We start from the raw sequence: 19,668 nt of genomic DNA, 5'->3' as shown, positions 1-19,668 counted from the left end.
TCGGTATCAATGAACTAGTAAGGTTGGTTAAGTAAGGTTTGTTACCTCAGTCCATGTTAAGAAACAAATAGAACTCCTATCATTAGATTTCAGTAAAGCGTTTGTTAACGTCAGCTACGAGAAAATACTAATGAAAATGTACAATTATGGAATCAGAGGTCAAACGCTAAAGTGGATTAAAAGTTTTCTTGATAACCGATTCCAATCAATTGTCCTGAATGGCACCAGTTAGGATACCATTCCAGTCCCTTCTGGTGTTCCACAGGGGCACTTCCTTCGGCCCTTGGTCTTTTTTAGCCTATATAAATGACCTCCCACAAAATATAAACTCCATAGTCCGCCTCTTGCAAATGGTACCGCAATCTACCTCACAATGTCATCTGCAAATGAATCAGCTACTCTAAATGTTAGAAAAGTGGGAGTTGGAGTAGGATACAGAATACAAGCTCTCCAAATGACAAACCATCCACGTCACAAGAAGGTAACATCCTACTACCACCCTGTACTACCTCCTTGGAGTCCTATTCGAATCAGTCATCTCTGCCAAATATCTCGACGTGAATATATCAAATAATCTGTCGTTGGACGCCAACATCAATAGGTAACAAACAAAGCAAATCAAACATTAGGGTTTCTGCGCAGAAACATCAAGGTTAGATATGAACTCCTTAATCCATGGCTTACCAGACACGTGTTACATCTTGTTACATCTGAGCTGGAATATGGCTCTAAAGTGCGGTTACCCTATACCCAAACCCTCATAAGACCAATTAGAGAGTGCCAAGATGACGAACAGTTTTTTACAAAGATACCGTTATCAATCCTCTAACACCTTTTGACGATTAGATCTACCGCGCATGATGATAAGACCTTCCCTTGTGTATAAATCCATCATGAACTAGTTGCCAGTTCCAAAGACGGCTACGTATCTTGTCCCTTTATCCGCAAAATTTGAACGTCTGTCCGTCTGTCAAATGTCAGAAATGTAATAGACGACTCTTGACTCTTCAAAGTGGAATCGTCTATCTAGACATCCATATATTGTACCAAACATGTAGCAACTTGAACATATACTACCATACCTCAGTGTATGACTACCCCATAGCCTCTAGAGCTACTCTAGATTTCAAACTGTATCCAGGATATATACATTCATTTACATGTTTAGTATGTTCAGGTGGTAGGGGCTCGAACTAAGTCGAAAACCTTCCAGATATGGTCAAAATAGTAAAATATTCTAAGTTTGAATACTTCCCGGAGAAAATATTTAAATTATTAATTAAAATTCACATCATTTTTTTTACAAGACCTAACCTTTATCTAGAGATAAAAAAATAATGAAACTGTCGTATTTTTGACAGTTTTGTGTTAAGTTTAAATAAAAGATAAATACTATTTAATGTTTTTCTGACGTTTTAGGGCAACTGAATAGTAGCTGCATTAAATAACGACATAAAGGTAGAGGCAAACTTTTAAGGTTACCCGGTAGTATATTTATTATTTGCATGTTCAGCCTTTTGTCATATATCTTAACGTTAAAAGTTTAAGTACGTAATCCAGTAAGAATAGAGATAACCTACATATATTGAAAGCTGACCTCAGCATATTTATTTACTGGCATTACCTGTTTGATCAATTTCTAAAGTGATATTCTGCAATTAAACAGAATTTACCACTAAATTTTCCTTATTTCTTGATTATTTAATTACATTGCTTACTTGTAAACGGTCGTGCTCTGAATGCTTATTTATGTACATCTTTATTCGGGGAAAGGACAACCGTAAGCTAATTAGCTTTCTGTTCAATTCCCTTATCTCAGTTGTTGTATATTATTCATGTAATGACTTATAAATAAATAAATATATGTTTGAACCAATTAAACAACAAGTATCTGTACGAAACAACGGATAGTTTAAACTGAGGCCCCAAAAGGCTTAAACCTTCATGACAGATTTACAATAGTTTAAATGTTTTTTAAAAACGTTCTTTTTTGTTGTGAAGTTGAGTGCCGGTTAGCTGCAGGGTGCGACTTCGAGCACCGCGTAGTCCTTGATCGTACCTTCTCATACCACAACACTTCATTTCAGAGTAATTAAATTATTTATAAAACCTTGACTAAAATGATATATCATAACAAAATATGTGTTATTAAGTTTAAAAACTAAATCATTTTTCTTGGTCTGCAACACTTTCAGGAGGACTCGCAGACTTTCAGAAATCGGTGCCAAGGGAGAAAACAACGTCCTATTAATCTGTGTTTCCTTTCAAAACATTCAGAACTGTCTGAGACACTTTCAGGAGGACTCGCAGACTTTAAGAAATCGGTGCCAAGCGAGAAAACGCCGTCCCAGTAATCGTCTTGTCTTTTCAAAACATCCAAAACTGTCTGTGACACTTTCAGAAGGGCTCGCATATTTTCAGGAATCGGTGCCAAGGGTGATTACATCATGCCAAAGGTTCTTTACTCATTCTATATCATTTTTAGTACCAAGGGAGATTACATCATACTTACAAATGATGACGCAGCTTATTCAAAGGAGGTTGACCTCATCTTGAATATAGAACAAGCTAGAGCATGTCTTCTGAGCACCCGCGTACTCAGTGGGATATTTTAAAATTTGAAATAATATCGTCGTATTTATAATATTTGCTCCTTCTTTTTATTATCCATGTCGACGTATAGTGCACGCACTTCTACATCTTGTAATCTCACACACATTTAGTAAGAGATCTACTTTAAATGTCAAGCAGAAAAACGAAGTAATTCAACCGCGCGATTGGTGGAAAAGGCGTCCTTATTCAACTCATTAACGATTATCTTTTGTACACGCATACATGCATGAACACATACACGCGCACACACGCGCGTACACACGAAAATGGTGGGTCATCGTATCGGGGTACTTTAGCTGAAATAAGATTTTGTTTTTGTTCACAGGCTCCTTTACTCACAGGTTCTTTTACTCACAGGCTTTGTAGCTCCCGCCCGTTTGCCTCTACTGTTTTCCTCAAAGTTTTGAAAGTTCTAATGTCCAAAACTATTCGTAAGTATTAATGCCTTTTTTTACGAAAACAATCGTTTTGGAACTATTAATTATAAGAAATAACATCATAGAAAATTCTTTAAAAAGTTCACTTACTTCGCTTCTGTACATCTGGATTCTTCGTCAGCTGCGATGTAAGCAATAGACACTGCAAATATCAACGCAGGTGTTAGACAGACCATCTGCAATTAGTGAAGATGATATGAAAGTATTCAAAATAAATGATTTAGAATGAGTAAAGAACTTTTAGCATGATGTAATCTCCCTTTGCACCAATTCCGGAATGTGTGCGTGTCCTCCTAAAGGTGTCACAGCTAGTTCTGATGTTTTGAAGGGACACAGGGTTTTCTCCCTTGGCACCGATTCCTGAAAGGGAGGAGTCCTCCTAAAAGTGTCGGAGACCGTTTTAAATGATACAAAAAGAAACAAGGACTATTGGGATGATGTTTTTTCCCTTGGCACCGGTTCCTGAAAGTCTGCAAGTGTGCCTGAAAGTATCGCAGACCGTTCTAAATGATTTTAAAAGAATCAGGGACTACATGGGTGGTGTTATCTCCCTTGGCACAGGTTCTTGAAAGTCTGCGAGTCCTTCTAAATGTGTCACAGACAGTTTAGAGGGACTTAAGACGAAACCAGAATATTAAAATGTGAGCTTTTCCATCGTTACCACCGTTATGTCATTTCAGGGGACTGATGGTCGACCTCCTGCGCCACACCTGAAAAATGTTTCATGATTGTCCAGGACCAATATTCATCAATATTTCAAGTTTAAAACGAATTTGACCGCTTATCTCAGTGGGGAAAGCGTTGGTCTACGGATCGCAGGGTCGCGAGTTCGATCCCTAGGCGGGGGACGATTTGATAAAAGACATTGTGTCTGAAATCATTCGCCCTCCACCTCTGATAATTCATGCGGGGAAGTTGTAAGGTACTTGCGGAGAACAGGTTTGTACTGGTTTAGAATCCAGGAAAACTGCATGATTAGGTTAACTGACCGCCGTTACATAACTGAAATACTGTTGAAAAACGGTGTTAACCCCAAGACAAACAATTGTTGGTTTCATACTGATTATAAAGAAATTTGTATGAAGACATGATTCGCAACATTACAAAATATTAACGATGCATCGTTTTCAGATGGCCTACCCCAATGTTTTATTTCTGTCAGAATTACAGTATGAGATATGTCTAATGTTTATCCCTTATTTAGCTTCATTATATCTTGTACATTATTTAATTTTTTAACGATCATTAACATGGACATGAACTGCTGTCACAATAGCTATTCCGATACACCCCCACTCCCACTTTCCCCCTTTCGAATCTAAATTAAACGTCGCAACAATTTAAAAATATTAGTTCTTGTTGCTTATACAAGTTTTATTTCCCTCTAATTTTAGTGCGAAGATGATGTAGAATTCACAGGTACCCCGGACGGTGAAATAACCCAGTCTGCGAGGAAGCTGCTAAAAGTTAGTTAATAATGCAGAGGAAGTGCTATACAGAACATACAAGACCATTACTACTTAACAATTTGATTATATAGACTATACTCAGTAAATGCCTTTCCAGCATATATTTTACGTTTGTTGTATTCTGTAGATCAATGTGATTAGATAACTTTACATTTTACTTTATTCTTACGACTCTTGGGGCATAACAAATCAAAGAGTATAGACTTTTATGAAGTAATTCCAAATGCCTGTGGCGTGATTCGAACCCGGGTCGCTCAGATGCTAGTCCACACTGCCGTTTTCGAGCTTGACTTTAAACGTACAGGCTATGCGTAAGCAACCGTAACACTTCCTCTCTTCAAAGAAGTCACGAGATTAAGTCCGTACCTCGGAAGAGCCCCCATCTTACGAGATTAAGTCCGTGTCTCGGAAGAGCCCCCATCTTACGAGATTAAGTCCGTGTCTCGGAAGAGCCCCCCATCTTACGAGTTTTTGGGCGTAACAAATCAAATCGCATAGCATATTTTATGACGAAAAATCCCAGTTGCCTGTGATGGGAATCGAACCCGGGTCGTTCGGGTGCTAGTTCAATGCTCTAACTACTGAGACAAAGCGCATGTGTGAGAGATTGGCTTAAAGACCCGCCACGCTCCTAGTGACCTACTTTTTTTACCCACAAAAACTTCATGAAAATCATTCTTAAAATACAGGTAATATACAGCTATACTTCAAGCTTTCAAGTGGACAATTTAGGCCTTTCCTGAATAAACTTCATATGCAAACTTACTCAGTCAATCTCTTTTCAGCATAGTTTCAAAAATATTGGTGAATAATACCTTACACTGCAGAAATTTGTAACTATAGGTACCGCACAGTAACAAGGCGCTTTGAAATGTAAACAAACAAAACAGTACAGCTCGTTTAAATGGGTCAACCGTGTTTTTGCACTTATAAAATAGACTGGCCCGGTTAATAGGTTGGTCGGGGATACGGATATTATTGTATTTTGCCATCGAAATATTTCTATAAACTGCTTCTTCCCCTTCCGTTTGGATCCGTCCATGTTTACAAACACGTTTGTTTATTTTATGGACTGTAGCATAAATTAAAGTCAATACACAACGTTTACGCTGTAAATAGTAATTCCTCGTTGGCCGAGTGGTATTGGTATCCGTTTTATACTTTTTCGTCGGGAGTTCGATTCCCGAACCCGTAAAAAGTATTTTGAAAACTATTTGATTTCTTATTTTATTTTAATTCGATTCAACGAAAAGAACAAAAGTCTGTTTATCTAGTTCTTACTTGTTCACTAACTTATATATGTCATTGTTAACACGTAATCATGTTTAAATAAGCCTCATCTTAAAATGATCTAATGTTTTTGAGGCTTTCATGAATAAATTAGAAATCTGAGAACAACAAACTTACACAAAGTATATAAATTAAATGCAAAATAAAAAATAATGACGGATGCAAGGTTCGAACGATCAGAACTATTACTACAAAATGATTACATGTCTATCCACTCATCCTACTGCGCCATCAAACCAACTATTTATTTTAAAAGAGATTGCTAAGAACTAATTGTTTATTTACATGTTGCTTAAAATAAAAACGCCATAATACTGTGCGGTATTTTTTTTTATAGATATAGTGGCCGCATCTTGACCCGATGGTTGACCTTTTTCTTATAATAAATAATGAGCTGTCCGAGAAAAAGGAAAATATAAATTTGTGTGACTATACATTAGTGTATTAGAAAGTTTTAACATTCGCTGTAGTTTTAATGTGATGGCATTTTTTACCCAAATGTATCCTTTATGATGTTTCTCTTGTAGCATTTGACTCATAACGTGTTTTTACACGAGCAGTTCGGACGTTTACATTTCATGTTATTGTTACCATTACGTGTACAAAGGAATATGTATCATATATCGGAAGTTTATACAAAAGTTTTATGACACATCAAACATTTTAGTATTTCCAGCTTTTTACATGTATTGGTTGCCAACGAGATGTGTATTAGTGCATCCATGAAGTAAAGTAAAGATCTAATGTGTATGACATTCAATTTCAGGATCTTATTGGGGTTAAGGCATTGCTTCGTTTGAGTCAGCAAAAGAAGCTGAACATTGTACAGTCCCGAACCGTGAAGAGAATATACGTTTATATCGCCAGAACGCTGAAGTGTTCAGTTAGAATAAAACTTTCAACTATGAAAATGTTAAACACATCACATTTACCGAAACCAGAAAGTTGCAAATACCAAACAAATCAACAAATACAAAGTCCGACCAGAAAAGTAATGAAAATAAATACACATACAAAATGAACGAGCCATTGAGTTAATGATGACAGTTCTATGACGCCGAGAATATTGCATTAGCTCTGGTGATTTTAGTCACTGTGACTTAGAAAGGATATAAATTGCATTAAGTTCAAACATCTCTTGTCTTACTTGGTTTCTTCAGTAAGTTTGATAACCAGGAAGTCTTGTGTGAAGTTGCAATCCAGTGTATAGACTTGTTACTGAGATACAGCCTGAAACTTAGTCACACACTAAACTTTAACCAAATATACTAGACTGAAGAGAGAATAATTTGTACTAGTTTCAACAAGAGCTACTAGGTTATTGACCAGGAAAATTAAAAAGGTAAATATAGAATACCTGGAGGCATAGAGCACAGCAAACACAGCCAGAGAGCCATGGATCGCAAAAATAGAAACTGTAGTGGACGGATATAACAGACGGGTTGCTACAAAACTTCAAAAACAAGTACATTTAAATAAGATGCAAAATACAAAGTGGGGATGAGATAGGGTTGGGACGTTGGGGGATGGGTAGAGAAAGGGTTGGGATGTTGGGATGGCGGTTGGAAGGGTTGGGGGTGGGTGGATTGGGTAGAGAAAGGGTTGGTGGGGTGGGTGGATTGGGGATGAGAAAGGGTTGGGGTGAAGAAAGTGGGTGGAGGAAATGATAGAGAAGGGGTGCACGAATGGAGATCACAAAGAAAGCATGGTCACTGGCAACAAATAGAAACTGTAGTGGACGGATATAACAGACGGGTTGCTACAAAACTTCAAAAACAAGTACATTTAAATAAGATGCAAAATACAAAGTGGGGATGAGATAGGGTTGGGACGTTGGGGGATAGGGTAGAGAAAGGGTTGGGGTGTTCGGGAATGCGGTAGAGAAAGGGTTGGGGTGTTGGAGGATGGGGTAGAGAAAGGGTTCGGGTGTTGGAGGACGGGGTAAAGAAAGGGTTGGATAGAGAAAGGGTTGGGACGTTGGAGAATGGAGTGGTGTTGGGGTAGAGAAAGGGTTGAGGTGTTGGAGGATGGGATAGAGAAAGGGTTGGGGTGGGGGTGGAAAAAAGGGAACGATGAATATTCAACAGGGAAAACCAGGATGCCTTTGTGAAGTTTCAGTGGGCACTGTGGTTTGAATTTACGCAAAAAGTTCACAAAGACGTGACGCCGGCAACGACAGCCACGACGAAGCCTCGAAGCTCACTATTCTTCGGATATTCAAGCTAACATGTGGTGTCATTTTCCGTTAGAGACATTGTCACAACTACATGCTATTATGTAATTTATACATAAATTTTAAGTACATGTATTCGTTGAACAAAAGCCTTGCTAATATATTGGTACATATAATTCATTTTTTACCAATTATTGACTGCCTTGTGCAGTAAACGCCTAGATTTTGGCAGTGGGCCAAGGGATTTCTGTCTTCTTTTGCACAGTTGGGGGCTAATGGCTTTCACAGCATGGTTCCAATAAACAGGGGTCAATGCTTATTGGAAAGTCAGTCTACATTGTTACTGAAATTATATCGTTTTGGCACTTCTTTATTGAAAGAAAAATGTTTTATTGTTCAATAGAAACTTATTGAGGATTATATTACAAATTTCACCATGTTTTTAAGAAGAAAATGAAGTTCTTATTTTGTTTTTTCAAGTTCAATCACATACAAATTTGATATTTAAGAAAATGCGACATTCACTCATATAGTTTCATTTTACTAGGTAGGTAGGTAGGTAATTGCCCTCCAATTAGCTATTGTTACAAAATCGGGGATAAGCAGCAGATAAGACTGAAGTTTCCTGAAGAACAGAAAGTTAGTCTATCACATTAAAGAATTTACTGCTTAAATAAGTACCTACATTCGATGCTTTCATTGCAAGTCCAGAGAAAATTGCATTTTTATATCAATGTCAGCTTAGAGGGTCACACATTTTCTAATCATTGGAATCATTGATTTCTGTACTATACGTGTATCACATTATAAAAAGACCAACAACATTAATAACGATTACATTTAATGAAAACAAGAGAAAAAAAATAATACAAATGTATCAAAACAAAAGAGATTGTAGTATACATGTTATAAGAAAAACTGTAAAGTGTAAAAACAGTACAGTATCGAAATTTATAGAAACAAATAATAAAATACTTAATCCATAATGATATGACAATACGAAAACACGACTGATTGTATTTCATCCAAAAAACAAAACGTCTCAAAACATACACAACGTTGCATGTGCATATATCAAAACATACATAACGTTACACGTGTATATATCAAAACATACACAACGTTACAACGTTATAACGTGTATATATCAAAACATACACAACGTTACTCGTATATATATCAAAATGGCAAATAAGCAATGTTAAAGTCTGTATGAGAGTAAAACAACGACAATAAAACGATCTGAATAACGAAATAAACTAGATGATTATTAAACAAAACAATAAAAAACGAGAAATACACGTATGGAACAAATCCACATGATTCACAATATCATAGACATTCCATTTAGTGGTTATATGTATTTTACATTCAACTCGAAATATAAACAGATATTTCATGAAAATTAAAACAATCTCAACAGATCATTTAGAAGTCCTCAAGGGACCAAGATTAGCATGTTAAAAAGTTCTACTAAGCAGCTCCGGTCACAGGTATCCCATAAAACTGACACATTTACCACGTCAATGACCTGTGGCTAAAATCAAAATTAGCTTTTTCTACAATAACAGATATTTTTCAGTTATCACGGGAATCCTTGTCCCTTCAATCTAATATCGACCTCCCCTGATAAAACTGAAAACTATCAAAAGACAGGTGCCGTCGGTTTACGTGAAGTGTGACTGTTACTTTGTAGGGTTAACGCACGTTTTTTTGTGTAACAACATCTGCAGAATCCCAAGGGATTGGTTGGTGCACGAGCCCGTAGGGCGAGTGCACCAACATAGCCCGAGGGATTCTGCAGATGTTGTTTCACGAAAAAACGTGTGTTATCGCTATTCTTGCATAAAACACAACTAAAGTGCTGGAAATATCGAAAAAGCAAGACTATTCAGCTGACATTAGCCGATCGAAGTCGGCCGTTTCAGGTTGTTATGGACACATGTTTTATTTATGCCTTTCCAGGGCATACAGAAACAGTGCATATTTTATACATGTCGAACGGACATTCTTGTTGTGGTAATTTCTTTAATATTAAATATATGTAAAATAAGCATGACTTCCCCTTTTTCCGATATATCGGTAGGAACTTTAGCTTTAGAGGCTCGGAATTATGAGAAAAGGGCATACTGTACACGGCATCCTGTCTTTAGACAATTTGCAGGTGAGGTGCCGACAGAATACAATTCTGCTTGGTTTAAATTAATAGTCTGTCCCTTACGCTTTTTAAATGTAAATATTATCGTTTAATAGAAACTGGTATCGATACTTATATTCTTCATGTCGTTAAAAAAGAAATCTCTAGGCCTATAACTAGAAAATTTTGCTTTGCACCCCACCCCATCGCGATTAAAGTTTGATAAACACAAAAATTTGAATTTTTCCAACATCGATATAATCAACTTAGATTGGATTTATAAACTCAAACATGGTTGGTGAGATCTACAAATAAATTGAAAAATATATAATAAATACCTTCTGTTCATCAAATGTTCATTAACTATGGAAAAATTCTTCAAACTTTACGCTTCGTCATGTTTATGCTTTACATTACACACCATCACTACATCAGTAGACTGCATAGATGTGTAAAGTAGACACAAACATTTTTTAAAAGTTTTAGTGTAAGATTTAAAGTTAGCATGTCAACTTTCTCGACTCAAATTAATTTGGAAAACGAAATTGTATTTTTGTAAATATTGTTTGCCTATCATTTTCAGGGATTAAATCGCGGTGTGTAAACTTACTTTGAGTCTAATACGCGTAATAATACAATAATAAGGAACGTCAATTCAGTCGCGTATCAAGAGAGGTAGCGCTTATTACAAGTTAAAGTAAAGTTAGGTTGAAAAATGATATTTTTAATAAAAATGCAGATGAAAAATCTCGGACCTTTCGACTTCGGCCAAAATTGATTCGGGATCCATAATTTGCTTACGTTGGACCCGCAACAGCATATTCAAAACGTTCACCAACAGCGCGTGCTCACGAGAATCTCCTTGTTTGTACACGTTTTTTCCCTGTTTGTGCATGCCCGAAATCGGCAAAAAACAAAGGTTTTATGCAAGAATGATCGTTTATGTGTTTGTTTGTTTGTTTGTTTGTTTGTTTGTTGGGGTTAAGTCCCGCTTTTCAATTTTTGTTTAAATTTATGTAACTGCCAGTGGTACTGGATTGTGTACCAGTACTTAACCTGTTCTCAGCAATTTACTGCCACATGTTCTCAGCAATTATTGCCAAATTCTCCACCCGAAGAAGAGATGGGGAACGAATGATTTAAGACGCAACTTGGTTTAAATAAAATCGTGTAGAACATCATCTCATCGAGGGATTGAACTCACGACCAAAAGATCCATAGATCTGCACTCTCTCTTTGGTTCATCATTGTTTATCTCTGATAGATGTGTGGAAAAGATTGATGAAAACAACATTTTCGTTATTTTTACCGCGAATATTAGTGTTCTAAACATTGCATGTCTCAAAACATTTCAGTACATTGATTGTTTTTGTTGATACTGTAACATTTGAAAGATAAAAAGAAAACCTAGACAAATGCTACTAAAATAACTTTTAAAGGGTATCAGCTCCAAACAAAAAAGAATCAGAGGATAGGCACAATCAGGGTTCGTTATATCAATTCTGTGAACTTTCATTAATCCAACCTGATGATTTTGAGAAACTCGATCAAGCTAAATGTGGAAGTCCAGACAGACGGAAGTCCAGACAGGGATAGATGACGAAGGCAGAAACAATATGTATGCAATGCATTGGGGAAGCGCAATTAATAACGTTTTTGTAATCTAAAACTTTTTAAAAGAAAAGTTATTCTATATAGATTTTAAAGAACTCTTGATAAAAAAGAGGATGATAAGATGTCATGTTAGTATAAGCACACAGAAAGCTTGCAAAAAATAACTCACTCAGTCGTAAGATTAGTATACTATCATTCATTTAACTTGTTGCGCATTTCATCACCTTTTACGAACAGACAATGAAACAGCTTTTCTATGTTTGCAAAGGTGCTTCTTATACTGTGAGGAGACCAGCAGGATTTAGTTACATTCACAGTTCATTGTTCACATAAGCTTAAAGTGTATCACATTTTGAATTTCCGATGAATGACAAATAACAAACAAATATTCAGTTGTATACCAAAAAAGAACAAACAAAAGAAAAACAAGTTTGGTGCCCTCATAACCAACAATAAACAATTAAAACAATAGAAATTATTATATGACTTCAATGAGCTCAAGAAAACAATGTCTAGCACAACTATTGTCATGAATGTTTTTGTTATGTTACACACTACAATGTGCCACCAAGATACTTGCAAAACCAATGCATATGAAAGATTGAGAGATAAAACTAATTTAGACACATCGTGAAAAACAAATATAAAATTTCTGACAGGCGGTAAATGAGTCATGGTCTTATTAAAAGTTTGCTGTTATTTCTACCTTCCAGATCAATTTTCTTAGAAAGGCTCTTCTATTCTCTAGTTTACAACTCATAAGTTAAACCAATCTAATAAATGACTAACCTGTAAGAATTCCTATTGTTTGAATCAATTGACTCTAACAGTAGAGCCATTCACATGTAGTATTGTAACTAGTCAAAACAGATTCCTTATTTACACATATATATCGAGGATTTATCTAATAAGCACATACATTGGTAATAACATTTCAATACCTATTGTATATAACAATAATGCTAAAATATCTCCTTCAGTCGACAGTGTCTAACCTGTATAAATAAGACAGAAACAGCCAAAAGAGTTGCATTGAGACGCTAAGCTAAGTTAGATGAAATATAATAACATAACTAGGTGACCAGCTTATTTCACAGACCAAACAACATCAAATGACCAAGTTACATGTCAGTTTTTTTTTTAATTTGCGTAATTTGCAAGGGAGCTCACTGGCACCGCTTGTTTCTTTTATTATTATTATTATTATATATATAATTATGTAAAGACATGGCGGAGTTTGATTTATCTATAAACAGACGTGCAAAGGAAAGTTTAAGAAACTCTATGCGAAACATTTCATCTGGAAATAATACAAATGAGTTATAACAAATATCAAAAGAAATCAATATAACATACATAAGAGTAAAAAGTTTGTTACCAAAGAATGCACATTTTAAGATAGCAAAGCAAGACAGTAAAAAAGTAAACATTTAGCACATTGGTGATACTCTCATTAACTGTTTGATAAACGTAAGAAAGCGCTAATAACTTCAAAGATAAAGAATTAAAATGAATATTTGGGAAAAAGCACAATATTACAACTTTGGATGACAAATCAAACGCAACTAAATAAACAGAAAAAAATCCCTAGTGTTAAGGTGATTGTTTCAATTTTCAACACGTAAAGCTTATTTTAAGGTAATACACATGAAACTCCACAATTCCTGTTCATAATATAGATCAAAGCGTACATGGCTTTCCGTAAAAACCTATGCTATTACAGATGCTTAAACAGAAGCAGTTTGTATTATACTAAATATATAAACAATTTATTTGATTTAAAAGTGATGTTAGGAGAAGATGCAGTCTGTTATTTCATTTACATTTTACAAAAGTAACTTTTACTTTTGAAAAAAAAAATGAATTTTGCTTTCACTGACATTTTATGTATCTTTTCGAAAGAAAAAACATATATTTTTGACGCTACTAAAGTTATGCACATATTTTTGACGCTATGAAAGTTATGCACTTATTTCTGACGCTTTGCACTATATTTTGGTCTCAGTTGCACACACAGTAGGCAGGTTGGGACGTGTTCGTCGGGCAATTCGAGTAGATTCCCATGTTACAGTTCAGATCACACCACACATCCATGTAGAAAGCATCCGCATACAAGCCACCCCCTCTGCAGTTCAGATGCTCCTATGAAAACAGTAAAGGCATTTATACACTAAAAGTCCAAATGTAAAATATCACATTTAAAACATACAAAGAATCACCGGTTCAAGAATGTTTCATCCATCTTTAGAGAACATTTTCAAACACTTACTTGCTATGAAAAGTCTGTCACAGATTGACGAATAATTAGAAAGAAAGTTAATTGAGTGATGAATAGTTCCTAGTGAAATGCCAAGAACTGGTGGTCTGCGATCCCAAAAAAGGCGTATATATTGGTATTTGTTCGCAAATCAAGAATTTAACGCACTGAGTGAGGTTTTTTGAAACTATCTAATTCTGATTCATTTAGAATACTTAGCTTAAATACTCGGAACTTTCGACATCACAACATTCATAATCGTGTAAACGCTGAATCTCCGAAATTTCAAAAAAAAAAAAAAAAAAAAAAAAAAAACCTGACAGATTATTGACCATAAAATTGGTCTAGTTTAGTTCTATCACAAACTTGATGATTTTACCTTTTGACATACGAGGACAGCGTTTTGATTTCTTTAGGACTCTTATGGCTAACATGGACAAAATTAATGATACCTTATAGACCTTCGCGAATTATCATATACACTTAAAGAGTCATGTAATAAACCTTTATGAAAATATATGGATTTCAAAAGAAAGTGCCACATTATAATTTGATAGTATATGTTAAGACTGACCTTCACTTGCTAAGCCATATTAACAGTAATAGTTATCAATAAAGAAGCATAGAATAAACATGTGACCGAGCATTGCAGACCCCTACCGGTGGAAGACTGTGTTAGCGGTTGTCCCTTGTGGTTGTGTTAGGACTAACAAGAGGGCCAAGATGGCCCTAGGTCGCACTCCTGAGAAACACACCATAGTAGTGTAAACATGTTTGACCTAGTGATTTCATGGAAAAAAAATATTCTGACCAATTATCATTAAAATCGGAGCAAAAGTATAAACAAGTATTTTTTTTAACTGACCTAGTGACCTAGTTTTTGACCCAGATGACCCATATTCGAACTTCACCTAGATTTCATCAAGGCTATCATTCTGACCAAATTTCATGAAGATCAATTGAAAAAAACAGCCTCTATCGCATACACAATTTTTTTCTATGATTTGATCTAGTGACCAAGTTTTTGACCCCAGACTATCTATATTCGCACTTGACCTAGATTTCATCAAGGCAACAATTCTGACTAATTTTTATGAAAATCCAGTGTAAAATGCAGCCCCTATTGCATACACAAGGTTTTTCCTGGATTTGACCTAGTGACCTAGATTTTAAACCCAGATGACCCATATTCGAATTTGACCTAGATTTATTCAAAGCTATCATTCTGAAAAAAATTCATGAAGATCAGTTGAAAAATACAGCCTCTATCGCATACACAAAGTTTTTCTTTGACTTTACCTAGTCACCTACTTTTTAACACCAGATGACCCATATTCAAATTCTATCTAGATTTCATCAAGGCAATCAATATTTGAACTTAACCTAGATTTTATCAAGGCAATCATTCTGACCAATATTCATGAGGATCAATTGAAAAATACAGCCTCTATCGCATACACAAGGTTTTCCTTTGATTTGACCTAGTGACCTACTTTTTGACCTCAGATGACCCAGATTTGCACTTGACCTAGATTTTATCAATGCAATCATTCTGACCAAATTTCATGAAGATCAATTGAAAAATACAGCCTCTATTGCAAACACAAGGTTTTCTTTGATTTGACCTAGTGACCTACTTTTAGACCCCAGATGACCCATTTTCAAACTCGGCCTAAATTTCATTTAGATTATCATTCTGACTTAATCTCAGGAAGATCAATTGAAAAATACAGCCTCTATTGCATACACAAGGTTTCCCTTTGATTTGACCTAGTGACCTAGTTTTTGACCCAAGATGACCCATTTTCGAACTCGGCCTAGATTTTATCGATGGAATCATTCTGACCAAATTTCATGAAGATTAGTTGAAAAATACAGCCTCTATTGCACGCACAAGGTTTTTCTTTGATTTGATCTAGTGACCTAGTTTTTGATTCCAAATAACCCATTTTTAAACTTAGCGTAGATTTCATCAAGGTAATTATTCTGACCAAAATTCATGAAAATCAATTGAAAAATACAGCCTCTATCGCATACACAAGGTTTCTCTTTGATTTGACCTAGTAACCTAGTTTTTAATCCCAGATAACCCATTTTCAAATTCGGCTTAGACTTTATCAAGGTAATTATTCTGACCAAATTTCATGAAGATCAGTTGAAAAATACAGCCTCTATCGCATACACAACGTTTTTCTTTGATCTGACCTAGTGACCTAGTTTTTGATCCCAGATAACCCATTTTCAAACTCGGCCTAGATTTTATCAAGGTAATCATTCTGACAAAATTCCATAAAGATCAGTTGAAAAATACAACCTCTATCACATACACAAGCTAAATGTTGACAGGCGACAGACGACAGACAGACGACAGACAGACGCCGGACATCGAGCGATCACAAAAGCTCACCTGAGCAATAAAAATGCTTCAAGGCATTAAGGAGCTAAAACAAGAGCTGTCACTAATGGTGAAAAATGCCCCCGCAGCACCTTGACCTTTGACCTGGTGACCCCAAAGTCAGTAGGGGTGGTGTACTCAATAGGTACTGTCAGCATATGAAGTTTGAAGGTCCTGGGTGAAGTGGTTCGCATGTAAAGTGCCTTCATGCAAAAAGTTAACGTTGGCCCCTGTGACCTTGACCTTTGACCTGGTGACCCAAAAGTCAGTAGAGGTGGTGTACTCATAAAGTACTATCAGCATGTAAAGTTTGAAGGTCCTGGGTGAAGTGGTTCGCGAGTAAAGTGTTTTCATGCAAAAAGTTAATGTTGGCCCCTGTGACCTTGACCTTTGATCTGGTGACCCCAATCTCAGTAGAAGTGGTGTATTCAATAAGTACTATCAGCATGTGAAGATTGAAGGTCCTGGGTGAAGTGGTTCGCGAGTAAAGTGCCTTCATGCAAAAAGTTAACGTTGGCCCCTGTGACCTTAACCTTTGACCTGGTGACCCCAATGTCAGTAGAGGTGGTGTACTCAATAAGTACTATCAGCATGCGAAGTTTGAAGGTCCTGGGTGCAGTGGTTCACGAGTAAAGTGCCTCCTTTCAAAAAGTTAATGTTGGCCCCTGTGACATTGACCTTTGATCTGGTGACCCCAAAGTCAGTAGAGATGGTATACTCAATAAGTACTATCAGCATGTGAAGTTTGAAGGTCCTGGGTGCAGTGGTTCGCGAGTAAAGTGCCTTCATGCAAAAAGTTAACGTTGGCCCCTGTGACCTTGACCTTTGACCTGGTGATCCCAATGTCAGTAGGGGTGGTGTACTCTATAAGTACTATCAGCAAGTGAAGTTTGAAGGTCCTGGGTGCAGTGGTTTGCGAATAAAGTGCCTTCATGCAAAAAGTTAACGTTGTGACGAACGAACGAACGAACGAACTAACTAATTAACGAACTAACGAACGAACGGACGGACAGTTGAAAACTAATATGCCTCCCTTCGGGGGCATAAAAACATTTTAACTTAACATACAAGCATAGATCATATACGCGACGCATTGTCTTATCAAGTGGAACGTTTTCGTTCAGTACTAAGATAATCAATCAATGCACATGAACGTTATGGAGCAGAAGCAAATTTTACTAGACCTCCAATAGTGATCTTGACCTTAAACCGACAACTGCTGGTCATGTGCGCGACATATAGTCTAATATTGGGGGATTTTTCCGTGTAGTAATAACAAGAGGGTCATGATGACCATGGATCGCTCATCTGAGTAATATGAGCTACATGTTTCAAATGTCAAACTGATGCTAGAATATTAAGAAAGTAGGTCAGTAGGTCATATTTATGGTCACTGGAAGTCAGTTTTAAGATTGGTGTGCAAAACTGTACATGTAATCCAAATTTCAAGACTGTATCTTAAAAAACAAGAAAGTAGGTCAGTAGGTCACATTCATTGTCACTGAAAGTCAGTTTTAAGATCGGTGTGCAAAAGTGAGCATGTCATCCAAATTTCAAGGCTGTATCTTAAAAAACAAGAAAGTAGGTCAGTAGGTCAGTAGGTCACATTCATGTTCGCTGAAAGTCAGTTTTAAGATCGGTGTACAAAACTGTACATGTCATCCAAATTTCAAGGCTGTATCTTAAAGAACAATAAAGTAGGTCACATTCCACATGACCCAGATTCGAACTGACCTAAAGAACATCAAGGTTAACATTCTGACCAAGTTTCACGAAGATACAGTCATAAATGTGGCATCTTGGGTGTTAACAAGCTTTTCCTTTGATTTGACCTTGTGACCTAGTTTTTGACCCCACTTGACCCAGATTTGAACTTGACCTAAAGATCTTCAAGATTAACACTCTGACCAACTTTCATAGATATACTGTCATAAATATGGCCTCTAGAATGTTAAAAAGCTTTTTCTTTGATTTGACCTTGTAACCTAGTTTTTTACCCCAGATGACCCAATATCGAACTCGCCCAAGATTTTACTAAAAGTAACATTCTGATTAAGTTTCATTTAGATTGGGCTAAAATTGTGTTAACAGTCAAATTGTTGACGGCGGACGACGGACGACGACGGACGACGGACACAAGGCGATCGCAAATGCTCACCTTGAGCACTTCGTGCTCAGGTGAGCTAAAACTCCTAAGTTATGGAGCAGAAACAATTTTTTTTTGTCGTTTTAAATTTTATATTTCCAATATCCCTATACATTATCATTCATTTTCATATGATATTGATTAACCATGGTGACGTGCCAAAATTTGATTTTCCCCGCATTCAAATGTCACGCATGCGCACTTCAATAAATACAGAATATTGTGGTTCACACCATAATTTTCTTGTTCTTGTCTTGCGATAATTATTAGTACCATCTCGCCCTTTAAGCGGGTTCGAATCCCCGACTGACTGCACATTTTTTTCTCTCTACCTGTGACATTTGGAGCCAAACGTTGGACCGTGGTCAATCTTAATTTTCAACGCTTGCAATATTATGTACCTCCGGAATTCGAGGTTTGGGGTGTATGTCAAAATACAGGCTTGGCCGCGTTAAGGGAGAAGATGTGTCAGGCAGCCTGTTTGCTCGGTCGATAGAGCACTCGCCCTGTAAGCGAGGGGTCCCGGGTTCGAGCTCCGGACTGACTGCACATTTTTCTCACCCTGTGACATTTACTTGACCTGAAACAGTGACAATGACCATTAACTGACAAGCATAGATCATGTGTTGACACATTGTCTCATCATGGTGAACGTTTGTGTGTAACACAAAGATAATTCAATATGCATATAGAAGTTATGGGGCGGAAACCTCGGCCTTTGACCTGCAAGCACAAGATATGTACGTGCATAATCTACATATTGCACTGTGTTCATATTCCAAGTTTTTAGGAAAGTAGCTTGAATACTTTCTGACTAATTGCAGGATCCAGATTTGCGTACGGACAGACGGACGGACGGATAGATGGACGGTCGGAGGGCATTCCTATAGTACCTTCTAGTAGAGAGTAGAGACTAACTATTATGTGCCTTTTGACATACCGTCTTGCGAAAGAGTTGAACATGCTATATAAGCTTACGAATGGCTCAAGAAAACGACATTTGCATAATTGCGGAAGCTACACTTATCTTTTGCTCTTAATGACTATTTTCTCCTTAACTTCATTGAATTCTTTATGCGTAAATCGCATGACAGGTTAATATTGACAATAACATAGCATTTTCATCATGAAATACCC

General features: G+C 36.6%; 1 protein-coding gene across 2 annotated transcripts in view; it reads right to left on the bottom strand.

Moving 5' to 3' along the window:
* Positions 1-8,810: 8,810 nt before the first annotated feature.
* The window catches only part of LOC123551415 (uncharacterized), a 46,581-nt gene continuing 35,723 nt past the window's right edge, over positions 8,811-19,668 (bottom strand). For both annotated transcript variants that reach the window (XM_045340344.2, XM_045340345.2), the window contains one exon: positions 8,811-13,875. In XM_045340344.2, the coding sequence (XP_045196279.2) occupies positions 13,735-13,875 (141 nt within the window). In that variant the 3' untranslated portion in view covers positions 8,811-13,734. The remainder of the gene's footprint in view (positions 13,876-19,668) is intronic.

The sequence above is a fragment of the Mercenaria mercenaria genome, chromosome 4 (genome assembly GCF_021730395.1).
Source record: "Mercenaria mercenaria strain notata chromosome 4, MADL_Memer_1, whole genome shotgun sequence".
Taxonomy (NCBI): Eukaryota; Metazoa; Mollusca; class Bivalvia; order Venerida; family Veneridae; genus Mercenaria; species Mercenaria mercenaria.
Note: the sequence above shows the minus strand (reverse complement) of the source record. Positions and strands in the feature narration are given on the sequence as shown.